The 18,507-nt window shown below is 37.9% G+C and overlaps 1 protein-coding gene across 1 annotated transcript in view; it reads left to right on the top strand.

Moving 5' to 3' along the window:
• LMAN1L (lectin, mannose binding 1 like) overlaps window positions 1–18,507 on the top strand; it is a 652,875-nt gene that overhangs the window by 288,254 nt on the left and 346,114 nt on the right. The window contains exon 7 of the mRNA XM_044077189.1: window positions 4,187–4,242. Coding sequence (XP_043933124.1) covers window positions 4,187–4,242 — 56 coding nt within the window. The remainder of the gene's footprint in view (window positions 1–4,186; window positions 4,243–18,507) is intronic.

The raw sequence follows: 18,507 nt of genomic DNA, 5'->3' as shown, positions 1-18,507 counted from the left end.
AAAACCTTTGATTTTGCATGCGTTTGTGTATGTAACTGTGCATGAGTTAGTGTGGGCATTTATAGTGCATGCATGTATGTGTGTGCATGTGCATGTGTCTGTGTGTATATGTGACTTTTATTAGAATGTGTGTGTGCATGTATGTGTGTGTGTGTGGGTGTGTGGGTGGGTGTGTGTGTGTGTGTGTGTGTGTGTGTGTGTGTGTGTGTGTGTGTGTGTGTGTGTGTGTGTGTGTGTGTGTGTGTGCGTGAATGCATGTATATATACACATATAGCTGTCTATGTGTATGACTTTGTACTCTCATATCCCCACACAAAACAACTTGGTGAGAATTACATTTTGCACAGTTAGTTTTGCAAAGTGACACCTACTCTAGTGTTATTCATAGAATCACCCTAAATCCCTTCTACAGCTTCCTATAAACTTGTATTTTCTTCCACTCTTTTATGCAATGACTCATTGAATTATTGTATATTAAGATGTGAATCTTGTTGTGTTTGGATACATGATAACTATTTCTTCCAGTGAATATTGACTTCTAGTACTTCTAGTTTATCCTTTCTTATTTAGGGTATGTTTAACATAATACTGCTATGAGAAATAATATCTTGTCCATATACTTACATTTTAAAACGTAAATGCAGCTGTGTCTTAACCTTTGATATGGTCACCTAGTCTTAACTCTGATCATTTAGTTATTAACATTTTGTTTGATAAGTGTGTTCAACTTGTCAGAAGATGTCAGTCATGAGTAAGTGCTTGGGATTATTTTTCCTGTCTTGTTTAAATGAATTTATTGTTGGATGGTACATCACCTACTGGTAGTGTAACAGATAACACTGGCCTTATACAATTTTACTTAAGATATGGAATTACATACTTTCCTCTTTTTTGAAACTAGAGATTCTGTATTTTATGTTCACCTTTTCAGTCAATAACCACCAGTACAGCAAGGGTTGCATGCCTACTAACAACCTATGCACTGACACTAAAACATGTTTATCACCACCATGAATTACCTACATGGAACATGGAGAGTGAGATGTAAGCATTTATAGACAAGTCAGTTCATGAATTACCTACATGGAACATGGAGAGTGAGATGTAAACATTTATAGACAATTCAGTTCATGAATTACCTACATGGAACATGGAGAGTGAGATGTAAACATTTATAGACAATTCAGTTCATGAATTACCTACATGGAACATGGAGAGTGAGATGTAAACATTTATAGACAATTCAGTTTATGAATTACCTATATTGGACATGGAGAGTGAGATGTAAACATTTATAGACAATTCAGTTGTGTAAATAATGGAGAAAAGGAGTAACACGTGTAAAGATAAAAAACAATATTCAAAAACCAAACCTTATGTTAGGTGAAAATTGGTTGTGCTAAACTGAAAGGAAAGATCAGAAAACTGTTCTCCAAAAGGTTGCCAGATGCATTTAGTAGTTTCATGTTTAAACTGCAAGAATAAAAGAGGAGTAAATTAAAGAAAGATGCTTGCAAAACAGCATAACAACTTTATGGGTAACATGGCTAGCACTGGAGGAAAAAATCTGCAAAAATATAGATAGGTAATTGATAGACAAACACACACACACACACACACACACACACACACACACACACACACACACACACACATACATTTTATATATATATATATAGTGAAAATCAGAGGGTCAAAGTGGGTTCGGTTGAACCCACTTCAGTCGAAGTCTGGAGGCCAAACGGTGACAATGTCAAACCCGACATTGTCGAAGTATGAATCGTGCCCCCATCTCAAAGCCTGTTCAGAGTATTCTAATTTTATTCTGTACATTTTTGTACCATTTCATGGGGTGGCAAAAGCCACATCACTATGGCTAGGCTTACAAATGCCCCAGGGTAAATAGCCTAGTACTATACTATGAAACTATGATTATGTCGAGTTGTATTTCGACAATGTCAGAATTCAACATTGTCGGTTTTGCAGAAAGGGCTCAATGTTCCCATCATTCGATGGGGTCAGGTTCGACCTTCTGATGGTAAACTATATATATATATATATATATATATATATATATATATATATATATATATATATATATTAAAGTAAGTTAAGAAACTAGGTCACCTATTTCATTATTTATTGCCTTTCCAATTTTGTGCTATAAAATTAAATGTTCATCACAATAGCAAGTAGTTATTTGACATTTACTTTTATCAGTAGAAATGTGCCATGACTACATGCATTGTTCAAAACTTGCATGAAAGGCTCTCATTCTTATTTCTGAAGCATATGTCAACTGATTCATCAGTACCCATAAGGTCATTAATCAGATATCAGCACACTCTGAAAATAAAATGCTGTTACTCCTTTGGGACTGAGTTTCTATGCTTCTCCATGCAGAGATCTTGGTCATCTACACCCCATATTTGAATACACCTGTCCAAGGTCACTGCAAGTTGAAGAAAGTAAAATTTCCAAAACTGGATTGAAATGCTATCTATTGCATGAGACATTGCAGACGTCATCTCAGTATTGAAAAACTGGCATATGAAAAATGAAAATAAAAATATTACCTTGATTCAAGTATGTCTTCAGTACTAACAGACAAACCTATAGACATGCAATACTTTTGACTAAATGCTACATCAAAGTTCCATCTTCCTTAGCTGACAGCAGTTTAGGTGAGGGTGTATTACAGGTGTTCATGTGCAAGTATCTTGTCACTCACTTGCTGCCACTTCCTCAAAAAAGCATGTCCTCGAACTCCAACTAGCCTGTTATCCCACTGGCACGTAGTCCTCCCGCACTTGGACCTATACAACTATATAGCCCTCCCCTAACCTAAACTCTAACCCCAAAATTCCCATTTGGTTTTCAACCCAAGTCTTCTGTCCCTTACCCTAAATCTCCATTCCCCTCCTTAACCATCCTGTCACTCTTTAAACTTAAAAATACAACTTCCCTCCCTATAGCTGAATTCCTTAATTGTTCCCTAAGCCTAAAACTCTCCTCCCATGCCCTAATCCTAAAACTGTCTTTATACTCCCTAAATCTAAAACTTCCTTCCTGCTGCATAAACCTAAGGCCCTTTCCTGGTCCCTTATTCTAAAACTCCCTTCCTGATACATAAACCTAAGGCCCCTTCCTGCTCCCTAATCATAAAACTCCCTTTGTACTCCCTAATCCTAAAACTGCCTTTATACTCCCTAAACCTAAAACTCCCTTCTTGCTGCATAAACCTAACCATAAACCTAAGGTCCCATTCCCTAAGCCAAAACTCTCTCTCCTCCCCCGCTACTGTTTACCAAACCTATATTCAATTTCCAGCATGAGCAACAACCTACCTAAGCTACAAAGTGCACGTGTTCCAGGCTTGAGACAGTCTTTTTGGAATGGTTGGGACTCAAGCACTTGTAGTCCTCCCTTTGTTGATGTAAAAAAATCCCATAGTACTTGTAAACAGGAGCAGGATAATAGTTTAATTTTCATTTAGCAATATTTAAATATATAAATATGACTGGCTATAACAGCCCCTGGTCTAACCTCCCTTCCGATTTGTTTTTTTTACCACCTTAGGTCTCCTCACAAAATAGACTATAGGCCTAGTGTAACTAAATTATTTAGCAAAAGTAAATAAATTAGCATGAGACATATCAGACAATGAATGGGTCATTGTACTATAATACAAAAATGTGCAAGCAATATTAACAATATGCTTACTTATGAGATGGCAGTTTTGTGGACACTGATAGTAATTCTTTGGCTGTCTTACTGTGCAGGTATTAATGATATGGGCAACTCTACTCACCAGTACATGTTTGAGGTATTACAGCAGTATTATAGTCTGCTGTGAACCGCACTGTAAGCCAATTACTATACATGGGCAAAAGTGAGTCTAGAACTTGCAACAGTTTCATCCTTATATCCTTGAAGACAGCTCTGCTTTTATAACAAGCTATTTGAGAGCAGATATATTGTTTTGTAGTAGTGATTAGAGTGAGAACAGACTCATTCTATAAAGTTCCATAGCGTGATGTAAGATCAATGAAAAATAATTAGTGCAGTTCCTGTTTGTGACTTTTATAGTTAATGGCCTTTAGTTGCTTTTGGACTGAGAAAGAAAAAGCATCTAGAATCTAGTTAATTTGTGTGCTGCTAATTCTTTATTTCCTTTAATTACAGATGACCACGATGTGCTGTCCTTTCTAACATTTAGTCTGCGAGAACCTGGGGCAGAGGTAATAAAGCCTCTTATTCAATGAAAATGTTTCCATCTCAGAGTAGCTTAACACTTTAGAGAAATTAAGTAAACTATTCCAATTGGAAGTTGAATTTATTTGCATATGTAATAAACTCTTTTAGAGTGGCGTAACCTGCCAGTGACCTCAGAGTGAAGGCAGATTAGAGTAAATCTGATTAGTTACTCATCACAGATTATGAACATTCCTTTTTTAAGTTGAACAGTCGCTATCCTTAAGTGCTAAATCAACAATGGGCACCTGACAGAACAAGATAGCTGCACTTACAGGTCACAGGGAGCTACAGGTAACAGTTAGAGGTCAGCACGCTTAAACTGGCAACTCATTTTGTACTGTGTAAATGTTTCAACAACAATGCAGTAGCAACGTTTCCGATAAACTGCACATAATGATGTGTACTCCACTTTCAGGGCTGTGTATAAAGGGACTAGATAAACATAACATTATTAAAGGTGATTTGTAAATATGAATCAGTAAAATGTCATAGTGAATTTTGTTGGATTTTTTTTTTAAATCACAATAGCTGCCTTTTTAAATATGTGATTATAAGACTGTACACAAAATAAAATAGTTACTATAATGCTCTTTTTGCAAAAACATAATTGCATCTAGGCCAGACTGTTAATATAGTGGTGGGGTTTTGGATTTTTGCTTGCAATGTTAACAGAGAACTGGAATGAGGTTAATGTATTAGCCATGCAGATAGGGATTAGTCACCCCAAAGGCAGCCCTCATTTTCTGTAGGCAGAACAGCTGAATATCTGGTGTGGCACAATCTCCATTAATGACTGTGGACCAGACAGGGCATGGTCTTCCATAATTTGCATAGGTAAGGCTGACTGGCATCCTCACACATAGGTAATCTCAGCACTTTATTTATCCTCAAAATAGAGGACTACAATCCTCATACATTCTAGATGATATCAACAAACTGATTAGCACTACAGATACTTCAGTAGAAGTGCACATCATACCCCAGGGAGCCCAGTATGATAAGAATTCTGTGGCTGCAGCTGTCCTCTGGAGCAAGCTAATCCACTTAAAAAGGCATTATGTTGGGTTATTACTAGGTGGCACATTGGGGTAACACTAGGTGGCAATGTGGTGGGAATGTGGTGATTCATTCTGAAGGGGGAGGAAACTGCACTCACCTATCCAAAGTAAACTGAAAAAATATTTACTGTATATGTCGGGTTTGTGATAAGGTGGATTTTTTTCCTTTAGTACACTCAAACATTCTTTAAGCAGCAGTTCTTGACCATGAATTCAGAAACAGCATACATTTATTAATTCATTAATTTAACAAAAAAATGTCTATAAAAAAGAATTGTCAACTGCCAAAATGAGAATTTCAAATATTACTCACCAGTTTAGATTGTGGTCAAAATTAAGTGATTTACTTGATAAACTTTACTGATTTAGTTTTCTATGTTTGATTTTGTTGTGGATATCTATTCTATTCTATTTATCTTTAAATAATTTTGTACAATCTCTGTTTTAAAATTAATAAAAAGTTGTTTTAAAAAGGGAAACAGTGGAAATACCCTGCAAGTATGGTAGCTGCACGGCTCCAAAAGTCATTGGTATAATTCAAAAAAGCAAGAGCCAGCAAAACAGTGATAATGAGATTTATTATAATAATATAAGGAGGACAATCAGACCGGTTTCGGCTGAAAAGTTACAAAGCCTTCATCAGTGTATCAAAATGCTTAAAAAACATTCCCCTTTATATAGTAATTGGTCCACCTGTAGGTTATGTAAGAAATGACACTTTTATAAAGGTGTAAAAATTTTAAAAATATTCATTCAGTCCTGGAGAAAATAAAGGTGTAAAAATGTTAAAAATATTCATTCAGTCCTGGAGAAAATAGTGCCCCTAGTTTAACAATCCATTTTTTCTCTTTGTTATTATGTAATTGGTGCCAACCTGATTTGTTCTTAATATTGCCCTGGATTGTATCTATGATAGTAAAATGAAAATTGGCCTTGGGATGTTTCTCTGTGTGTTTGTATAGTGCATTGCTTAGTCTCTTGATCCTGACATCACTTAAGTGCTCCAAAATTCTAAACTTAAATGGTTTAGAGGTTTGACCAACATAGAAAGCAGAACAACTGCATGTAGCCAAATATATTAGGCATTCTGATTGACAATTCGCAAAAAAATTAATGTTGAATATCTGGCCACTGTTCTTGCTTGAGAATTTCCTGGTTTTGAAGATACTTTTGCAATGTCTACAGTGTCCACATGGAAAACATCCTTGTAGAGCCCTACCATCTATGGTTGTTTGTGTAGAGTGTGTATCTGGGGTGCAAATATGATTGTAGTGGCTCATATGCGAGCCTAATTTTTTTCCTTTCCTAAAGGAAAAATGGCACGTCTCATCAACAATATCCCCAAGCCAAGCATCGGCTAGAAGAATGTTCCAGTGTCTGCGTACAATATTAGTAAGGACATCTGTATTCCTCCCATAAGTGGTAATAAGTCTGATCGGAGGATTCCATTGCACCAGGTTTATCCTTGTATTGTAGTAACCCAGACCTGTCATGTTCAGATGCCCAATATCTGGCTTGGTATGTGTCCCCTGTTATATACCCTGGCTGTTTAAATCTATCAACAAGATCTTCCTCATATATATGATGGGTGTTAGCATCTGAACAAATCCTACTGATTCTTAGAAATTCGGACTTAGGAATGTTTCTGCATATGTGAGATGGATGAAAGCTGGTGGCATTGAGTAAGGAGTTAAATTGTGGATGTTTTCTATAAACTTCAGTGGAAAGCGTATGGTCAATATTGCGTGTTACCAATACATCAAGAAATGTGATGCTATTGGTATCAAGAGACTGTAAACTCAATCCCCCACTTATTCTGATTAAGGCATTCAAAAACTCCTTTAGGTAGATGCTATCAGATCTCCATACCAACCAGCAATCATTTAAGTATCTCCTCCATATGTCGATCTCTTCCAAATAGATGTTATGGGCCTGATCACAGATGAGCTGTTCTTCAATACAGGCCATGAAGAGACTGGCATATATGGAGGCAAAGGAGGCTCCCATAGCGGTACCATTAAGTTGTAAGTAACATTATTTCTGGAAATAAAACACATTTTTAGTTAAAAGATGTTCTGTTAAACAGACCAAAAATGTGTTAAAACCTGGTGGGTATAGTTCGGTCTTTGTGAGCCAGTACTCAAGAGCCTCCAAGCCCACTCAATGAGGGATACTAGTGTACAATGCAGAAACATCCAAAGTACACATGAGCCACCCAGCCTCCAATTGCATGTTTGAAATGATCCTCAAAAATTCCGTGGTGTCCTGTATTCTAGCTCTTACATGTGTAAGTAGGGGTTTAAGATGTAGTGTCAGGAATTGGGAAAGTGGTTCTGTAATGGATCGTCTGCCAGAGACAATAGGTCTTACTGGTGGATTTTGCATGTTTTTGTGAATTTTCGGTAGGAAGTAGATGTACTGACTAAAGGGATCCCTAACTGTGAGGTGGTATAAAGTGTCATCTGTAATAATGCCTTCTTCTCTGGCAAGATGAAGAAAGCCATCGATCTGTTTCTTAAAACCTTTGGTAGGGTCACATACCATATATGTATAATGTCGTTTATTCAAAAGTTGTCGCATGGCTTATTCTTGATATTGTATCATATCCTGTATCATAATGGCACCACCCTTATCCGCTGGCAAAATGACTATATCTTTGTTCTTACCCAATTCCTGAATCATGTCCATCTCCTGTTTGGAAATTGTTAGATTTTATTTGATGTTCCATAAAGTTAAAGTGTAGATCTTTGAGGATCGAATTTTGGAACATAAAGATAGTAGGATGCATGGGTAGACTGAAGCTAGACTTATGATATTTGAATCCAGATTGTGGTTGTGAGTCAGATGTTGTATGGAAGAAAAGAACATGACAGGTCTGGGTTACTACAATACAAGAATAAACTGGTGCAATGGAATCCTCCGATCAGACTTATTACCACTTATGGGAGGAATACAGATGTCCTTACTAATATTGTACGCAGACACTGGAACATTCTCCTAGCTGATGCTCAGCTTAGGGATATTGTTGATGAGACGTGCCATTTTTCCTTTAGGAAAGGAAAAAATTTAGACTCAAATATGAGCCACTACAAACGTATTGGCACCCCAGATACACACTCTACACAAAAAAACATAGAGGGTAGGGCTCTATAAGGATGTTTTCCATGTGGACACTGTAGACATTGCAAAAGTATCTTCAAAACCAAGGAATTCTCAAGTAAGAACAATGGCCAAATATTCACCATTAATTATTTTGTGAATTATCAATCAGAATGGGTAATATATTTGGCTACATGCAGTTGTTCTGCTTTCTATGTTGGCTAATCCTCTAGACCATTTAAGTTTAGAATTTCGAAGCACCTAAGTGATGTCAAGATCAAGAGACCAAGCAATGCACTATACAAACACACAGAGAAACATCCAAAGGCCAATTTTCATTTTACTATCATAGATAAAATCCAGGGCAATATTAAGAACAAATCAGGTTGTCACCAATTACTTAATAACAAAGAGAAAAAATGGATTGTTAAACTAGGGGCATTATTTCCTCCAGGACTGAATGAATATTTTTAACCTTTTTACACCTTTATAAAAGTGTAATTTCTTGTATAACCTCCTGGTGGACCAATTACTATATAAAGGGGAATGTTTTTTAAGCATTTTTATACACTGATGAAGGCTTTGTAACTTTTCAGCCGAAACTGGTCTGTTTGTTCTCTTTATAGTATTATAATAAATCTCATTGTCACTGTTTTGCTGGCTCTTGCTTTTTTTCAATTTTAAAAAAGGAAACCCAATAAATTAATATGTTCTTAATTTCGTGTGCATAGATTTATAATTATTTATTTTTTACATTTCTACGTTCCTCACTCCACTGACCTCAGTCATGCTAGAATTCAATAGGCCTAAATTGCCAATTTTTTTTTCTTTGGTGGGTGAGAACAAGGTTTTGGACTTAAAGAGTGATTATATTTTGTATTCTGGCAGGTTCTTTTATATAATATCCTATCCGGTTATCACTCCATAATGATTAGTTTTTTGCTGACTTCAGTGCAGGTCCTGGTATTTGACTGCATTCAGGTTTCATTGAAACTAACTGTGTTGGTTGTTCCGCTGTGCTGGCCTGCTGTGGTGGTACTGTCCTGTATAAGGATTTGTCAAGTAGGTGTAGAACTTGATCCTTCCCTCAGAGGAGATAGCTGGTCTCAGAACACTCACTTTCTCTAGAGTGCTACTTTAATCCAGGTCTCTCATATTACAGACAGGAGTCCATGTTTTGGACCATGAAACTGGCTCCATGTACACAGTAGGTGGGATTCTTATATAGTTATTAATTGCATTAATTGCAAGAAACTAGCACTATATGGTGAAAACTGGGTGAACAGGTATGGAAAAAAGATGTGATGTAGGAGACAAAGTCGTATGCTTTTAGCCACGTATAAGTGAAGTTAGCATGGATTAACAAGGAGATGTGGTAACAATCATGGAAAGAATGTAAACAGGGGCTCCATCCAGCTGCACATGACTCATGAGCATCATTAATGTTTACATTGATTTATTTTGGTGTGCTCAGGTGAAAGACATTAAACATGGATGGAACAACTCAACTGATGACAGTCAGGCATATGCAGGAGGTACATCTGCTTCCCACCCAGATGCTATCACATTTGACTGGACAGAATCTTACTATTCTTGTAGGTAAAGAGCCCTATGATAGATACATGGTATGAAGGGTATCCAGGACATCATATCCTACATGTGCTTATCTCAGTGGTCACCATGGCTGGTGCCATGCACTGCATTTTAGCCATTTCAGTGTCATACAGGTGATATAACAGTCATTTCCTGATTTCTGCATCAAGCATACTAGTTGAAGTTACATGCTGTAGTACACTGGGGAGGAGCACATCACATTCCCCAGTATCTCCTGAAACAATAGACCACTATGAACTCAGAGGTATAAATCTTCCCTTTGCTTTCAGTACAATAGACTACAATCATTACAATGTGTGTCCCAACTCCTGTACATGCCAGGTAAATAAATATGTTTTGTTTGTGGAGGACTGATATACAGCAGAATATATACAGCAGATATATGCACAGTATATGTCACAAGACTATCCTTAGTGTCCCCATTTCATAGTGAAAACAGTAAAATAATGCACAGACTTGTACTGATGTCATGACTAAGGTGAAACACTGTGTAATCATTTCAGTGCATGTGTTTCGTGAGCTGTACATTAGACAGTGTGTTAGATACCCAGAATTATCATCATCTGGGCAGAACATATAGTATACATTTAAATAGGAGCACACATACACATTACATGACATGGCAACCAACTAGAATCAAGGGGATGTGTGCCTGTCAATCCTCTGACAATAGTTAGTGTTAGTGGAGACATTGTTTCATGTCTATGGAACAGCAGTAGCAGCCTGCTGTTAAAGCTGTGTCCGAACTGTGGGATGCTGCCAGAAGTGCCAGACTGAAGATCAGATGCACACTGAGAATGTGTTATTGCAGCCATAGATGCACCTTGTGCAATCACCTACTGTATGGAGTTCACAGAGGCGTACAGGTCATGCACATTTAATATCTATTTCATTACAGCCTGTGCTTGCTGCTGCTGCTGCATTCATGTCATGGAAAGACATTCCAGAATTCCATTGCTGACTGCAACAAAAGGCTTGTATCAGATGCCTAAATGTTGCCCATAGATGTGCCATAGCAGGTCATCCTAAACTGTGCAGCATGCAAAGAGTTCTTCCATTGCCAAAAGTGACTGTGGCAAGGTAATGCTCTCAGCAGATTATCTGCCTGGGTCACAAAAAAAAGGTGTGGCTGAGGTTCAGACCCTTGAATGCAACATCCTGCACATGAACACAGGCTGTACAGTGGGCACTTTTTGTGTGGCCTCTCATGTGTACAGATCTGCCTCCTACTTATTCTGCATATTTCCCTGTCTGTTTTACCACAGTGACTGGTAACAGTGGGTGCCTGTTTGGAGACTTAGACAATGTTGATAAAATAGTTGAATTCAGCACTGCAGTCCTCTTATAGTTGGTTTCCCACCCCATCTGTGGTGGTATCTTGGTTAGCTGACAGCACACTATGATCCTTGGCATCCATTTCACACTGTATGTATGAAGTGGTTAATGTAGTTAAAACTGTGGTTTCATCATCACCATCACCATCATCAACATTACCTACAGGATAAAGTATGTCTTGGTCTGCCTTCTCCTACCCCTTACCAAATGCTACCTGAAGCTGCTAGCAGGACCTCTATCTCTACCCACTACTCCAGTGGTTAATCTGCCATTGTTTTCACATCTCACAGCAATATGCTGGCTATACTGGCTATGTCTCATGTACCATTTCCATGCCATGAGGAACATAAATGCACATCACAATACATAACAGGCATCTGTTCTCAGTCAAATGAGGTTCTTATTCCCCTGTACACATCCCCCATCAAGCTCATACTATAATACAATCTGCCCTTCAATGTATACTTGTTCAGTTGCCAAACCAGCTTGCAAAACCCTAGCAGCTCCTCACACAGTGATCCCTGCAACTAGCAGTTCAGCAGACACACCTGTATGACTAGACACATCCTGACTCTTCTAATGTTACCTATATCTGGTGCCCTGCTGTTGCAGACACAGTGGTGGAAGGATGTGGCCTTGGTTCAGGGCATTGTAACAGAACCTTATGCAGAGGTATTACTGTTTCATACAGACTACTCAGAGGCGATCTCTGCCTTGCATATAAGGCAATCTCTGACCCTGCTTTACTGGAAATGCCACACATCCGCAAGTCAAATGGCACATGGGTTACTTGCTCTAAGGACCTAAATGTGGTATGTGACATCAATAGAACCTACTGGAGGGACAGATTTGTCTCCCAGAGGTTACCACACCTTTGGAATAGACTCCCATTTCATGTCAGACAGAGCACCTCATTGGCAGTTTACAAATGTAGTCTGGATGATTGGATGGGTAACTGTAAATTCACCCTGGGGGTTCCACCTGTGTCCCTCTGGGACAGGGGCAATAGATGCTGATCGTGGTAACAAGGGTAAATTTGTCTAGGCTTTTAAGGGCCCTCGGGCCATTAGCCTAGTAACTTCCTATGATCCTATAAGAGGGTAAGGAGGGAAGATGCATCAGGCACGAGCTATTGGGGACATGATCTCAGGTCCTGATGGTGCAGGAGTGTAGTAGTAGCATTGATAAATTAATGTTGATACTTCATTTATGGCTTGGCTGAAGCAGCGAAGCAAGCCAGCCTGCTACAGTTGCAGGAATGGAGAAAAGGGTTTTTTTTTGTTTCCTTTCAGCTTTGAGTTGGGGGGTTACAAGTTTGGTGATCTGCACAGAGCACTAGTTGTGGTTCTAATCCCAAGGGTATTTGATGACACTACTACTAGTATACACTGAATATTGTGCAACCTTAGCTACGTGGTATGTGCCACACTGTCCTTATGTACCATGATAATAACTCAATGCAACATACAGAATGTTCCTGTGTCTGAGAAGTTGACTCTCACTCATTGAACCGGTGCTACTAATTTCTGTAACATGTCACATGACATTAACCAACCTACATGGTATATCTGCACACTGTGCTAGGAGGTAAGAACTGCAAGCTATATGACTGTAAGCCATCTTTATTAAACTGAAATATATGCAGGCTATATGTTGTACTGTACTGCTCTGCTGGTAGTCTTTAGTTCTGTGAGTTATAGTTGCCACGTTTATCTAAAATAGGATGTGCATGCTGCATATTAACTACCGGGACTATCTGTTAAAGAGTTTAGTACAGATATTTTACAGCTTGTAGTTCTTACCTCCTAATGTACAGTATGTTACGGGATGGGGTTTATGACTGAGGCACGAGCTACAAATGAGAGACAATGCATTCTGTAGCACTTTCAGATAGGTGTTTTGTTTGTGACTTACAGTGGAAGACTTGTTTCTGTAGCACCACAGAGAAACATCTGAATGGTGGGCTTGGGTATGATGAGGTGGGGGATGGGCTGTAGGCTGTGGAACACCAAAAGATATTTTATTTGAGCATAATCTACTAGAAGCATTTGTGTATTGGGGGCATAGAGCTGTCCTGTAGGGTGTTGCGCATGGTGAGAGATGATTTCTTCAGAAGTTTCATAAATGTGGTGGGGTGGATGAAGTCATTTCATTATGCTGAATGGGGCTGACATTTTATTTTTGTATGGTTCTGAATTCTAGTTATGAATGGGCTTCAAAATTGGCTGTGCTGAATGCAAGACAATGTATTTCAGCAGACTTTTCCTTATATGCAAGTGTATGAGTGTGTGACTACATTTCTATATCATTTATATATAAGTATATAGATAGATAGATATAAGCATATAAAACTGTGCTGAATGGAAAAAACAAGACAGTGTATTTCAACAGACCATCTATCCTTTTGCTCCCTCATCTTACTCAGTTTGCCTTATTGGTACTTCTTAACTGTTGGTGGTAACAGGAGGTGGGAGTAGCAAGTTGCTGAACCACTCTCTAAAGTTGCTCAGTTGTATCCTTTACTGGTTGACTGCTCAAATACCTGGGCCTACTAAATGAACCTCCAGTCAGGGCCTTATCCCTTCTTTACCAAAAGCTGGCAAATCATGTATGTATTTTGTGTGTGTGTTTGTGGGGGAGGGGGGTACAATTTAGCCATACTGTATGGGGAGACAAAACTGTTTATTCCAGGAAACGTTTTATATGAATTTATTTTGCTGGGGATGGAAACTGGTAATGCTGCCTGGAGAAACAGTATCTTTCTGCACACCATTCATTACCAACACACACTGTCTGGGGCATAAATTTATCTGTGTGTGAGAAGAGGCAGCATACTTCTACAACATTTACTTTATCTGTGTCTGTGGACATCAGAAGACGAATGCAGCAGTGTTTGTCCAGGGTGGACTCACATGTTGGGTTTGGTGACAGTGGCTGGATTACTTTGTATGGGTGTTGTGGTTGGGGGCATTACCAAAAGGTATACTATTTTGGGGGTGTTAAAGTTTCCTATCTTTGTGGCTGCTTCCATTTCCCATGCATACATCAGCTATGTTGTGGTAGGCTGCTAACCAGTTTCCAAGAACTACTTAAAAAATGCATCTGAACACATCTTAAAATTAATACTTTTATGAAGAGCACATCTCCTTGCAGGGATCTATACACTATAAACCTGAGAATAATATAATTTAACTCCTGGGTCACTGCAATTTGTGGTAAGAAGAAATCCTTCATCACAGTCTGCCCAACTTTGATAAACTTAGGATTTCAATATGTTGTAAAATATATACACTGAATAACTAACTCTTTTGTCATGCATATGGGTTTTACAGTGTTATTAATTTAATTCTTACTAGAAAATTACAATACTTGAGGTTTGGTGAGGGCAAATTAGTGTTTCTTCCCTAAATAAAAACACAAAATGTTAAAAAAACTGAAAGCTAAAAAACAACAGAGCTGGGAAAAGACTTACATTGACTTTAGCCCTTTTGTTCCTTTATTAAAATATGGAACTTCATCAGAAAATAATGATTTAAAAATAGATCTGATTTTAAAAGATCTGCCATGGATCACATGTGAAAATGAACCAATCACAACCCAGTGAATAAAATAACTGGAGATTTAAACACACACACACACACACACACACACACACACACACACACACACACACACACACACTCACACACACACACACACACACACACACACACACACACACACACACACACACACACACACACACACACACACACACACAAAACTAGTATGTTCAATGCATTCCAATGGTACAAATAAAAATAAAACTTGAATACCAAAAGGTAATATTGTTACAGTTTCTGTGCCAAAATAAAACATTTTAAATTAATCTGGTCATTCAGACCAGAGGGTTTATCGGCAGCAAGTCTAATCTGCCACTCTGCTTCCTTACACTCAAGTAAAATGTTATAATTTCCCTTGAAGTTCCCTATTTCAACAGAGTCCAGGACTAAAAATGTAAACTTCTTAAAATTGTTACACACTGACACATGCCTAGCCAGGGCATTACTACTATTTTTTTTCTTTATTGCTAGATTTTTTTCCAAAATTCTTTTAAATAGCTTTCTAATGATTTTACTGATGTAGAAGCTTTCACATGTCTCACAGCTGGCCAAACTGGCAACTCCATGTGTGTTATAGTCATATCTTCCCCTGGCTGTGATGATCCTGTCAGTGCTCTTAATAATAACACTAGAACTATTACTAATAAATCTACAAAATTTGCATGTACCACACTTAAATGTGCCCACAATGCCAATATCATCAAGGTCACTGAATTTCCCTTTTTCTAGCATACTTTTAATGTTAGTAGACATTTTGTAGGTGAAACAGGGTTGTTGACCCAAGATGCCAGCTAGATTCAGGCTTCCTAAAATAATTTTCCAGTTATCCTGGATGATTTTCCTTATAGTTGACAAATTGGTGGTGACTGGCAAAGGAAAAGCCCTGGTGTACCAGGTTACTTTTTTGTTGCTTAGTACTGCTTGAATGTTCATCCTGTGACTTGTCAAACTTGTTTGTTGTTCCCCAAAGGACTGGCTTGACTTTGGTTTTCCTCAGTTCTATAACTTTGTCAATAATAGAATCATTTAGGTCAAACATGTACCCTCTGGAAATAAACATTTTCTTTAGGTCACCTATTTCCGTAAAAAAAATGATTGTCCATACTAGTGAGCCTACTAAGTCATATGAATTGGCCCTTGATGACACCTCTTTTCATATGCTCTGGATGAAGGCTAGATTGATATAAGTAATTGTTGACAAAAGTGTCCTTTCTATAAATGCAGCTGTGAACTAGACCACTGTCATTATCAATAGACAAGCTGACATCCAAGTAATTGATCCTCTTTCCTGTACCACTGATAGTAAATAAAAAAAAACTGGTGCTATGGTTGAGAAAATCAAAAAAAGTATAACATTTGTCAGCAGTGCCTTGCCAAACAAACAACAAATCATCAATGAAATGCCTGTAAAAAATCTTTTTGAACAAGAAGTGCGGCACAATGTGCTGATGTTCCCAGGAAGCCATCACCAGGTTGGTGAAAACCGGGGCAACTCTGGCCCTCATAGCAACACCTCTTGTTTGTCTGTAGTATTTGCCATTGAATTCAAAAAAGTTGTTACTTAAAACCAGCTTGAGAAGATCACAGATAGTATTGATTATCTCAGGTCAGAGTTCAGAAAAATTGGTCAAATAATCACAAACCAATTTGATACCTACTTCCTGGCATATGCTGGTGTACAAAGAGACAACATTAATGGAAATTAAAATGCATCGAGACCCAAAGTTACCCAGTTGACTTAATTCCAATAAATGCCATGAATCCTTGAGATAAAATGAGATTTCTGGACAACTGGATTCAAAATATAATCAATGAATACTGAAACTGGCTCAGTCTTGTAAAAACCAGCCACAACTATAGGTTTAAACAGCGTGTTTTTGCAGTCTTTGTGAATGCTGAGTATTCCAAAAAACTAGCCAGTTTTGGATGATCTACCCCAAAGAAAGTTATAAACCTCATGGACAATTTGATTCTGACAAAATAAATTGAATAAACAAGTGTCAATGTGTTTGAACCTTTTCTAGATGAACTCAAGTTTCAACTACTTTATAACAATGGAGATAGTCCAATAATTGGTTCAAACTATCCACATAGTCAGAAGTATTCATAATGACCAGAGTGCCAGTTTTGGCAGCCTTCATGATGCATATATTTTTATTTTTCCTTACTTGTTCCAGTCCATTACTTTCACTATGGGTTAAATTGTAAAACTTGGGTCTCTGACAGACACTCTTCCTTAAATCATTTTCATAAGTGTCATAAACAACTTGTAGTGTTTGTTGTAAGAAAGGATTGTATGTACTTGTGGTAAACCGCCTTTTGGATTCTTGATTTTATGTCTTTTAATATATATCCTAGTTTTAATTTCCTAATGTATAACTTCAAGTCCACAATTACTTTAGTTAAATTGGCTGTTTGAGTGGAAATAAATGTGAACCCTTTAAGACTGACAGTGCACCCTCATTAAATATTTGGTCACTCATGTTAATAATCCTGTCAGTTTCAGGAAACTTTATCTCCGCCCTTTGAACTTCCCCCTTTCCCATCTTTTTCCTCTTCCTTTTTTCTGCTGAGAGGTTATCAGTGTCTTCGAAATGTGGTAATTTGGAAAAGGGATTGGAGATAAAATAGGTGGCAGACCATAATTATCTGGTTGGGTGTTACTGGTTAGATCAGTGTTTGCACAGATAGTACTGTTGGTTCCAACTTGTTTGTTAACTGGAAAAACATCATAGCCATTTGCAAACACTGGGGAGCCCTTTTTACTTGATAAATATGCTGTTCCTTCCCTGTAAGCTTCAGCATCCATGATTAATTTCTTATTTATTTTGATTTTCCTTATAGTTGACAAATTGGTGGTGACTGGTAAAAGAGCCCTGGTGTACCAGGTTACTTTTTTGTTGCTTAGTACTGCTTGAATGTTCATCCTGTGACTTGTCAAACTTGTTTGTTGTTCCCCAAAGGACTGGCTTGACTTTGGTTTTCCTCAGTTCTATAACTTTGTCAATAATAGAATCAGTTAGGTCAAACATGTACCCTCTGGAAATAAACATTTTCTTTAGGTCACCTATTTCCGTAAAAAAAATGATTGTCCATACTAGTGAGCCTACTAAGTCATATGAATTGGCCCTTGATGACACCTCTTTTCATATGCTCTGGATGAAGGCTAGATTGATATAAGTAATTGTTGACAAAAGTGTCCTTTCTATAAATGCAGCTGTGAACTAGACCACTGTCATTATCAATAGACAAGCTAACATCCAAGTAATTGATCCTCTTTCCTGTACCACTGATAGTAAATTAAAAAAAACTGGTACTATGGTTGAGAAAATCAAAAAAAGTATAACATTTGTCAGCAGTGCCTTGCCAAACAAACAACAAATCATCAATGAAATGCCTGTAAAAAATCTTTTTGAACAAGAAGTGCGGCACAATGTGCTGATGTTCCCAGGAAGCCATCACCAGGTTGGTGAAAACCGGGGCAACTCTGGCCCTCATAGCAACACCTCTTGTTTGTCTGTAGTATTTGCCATTGAATTCA

The sequence above is a fragment of the Protopterus annectens genome, chromosome 7.part0, assembly GCF_019279795.1.
Source record: "Protopterus annectens isolate FY-2018-M chromosome 7.part0, PAN1.0, whole genome shotgun sequence".
NCBI lineage: Eukaryota > Metazoa > Chordata > Ceratodontiformes > Protopteridae > Protopterus > Protopterus annectens.
This window is presented reverse-complemented; position numbering and strand designations above follow the sequence as displayed.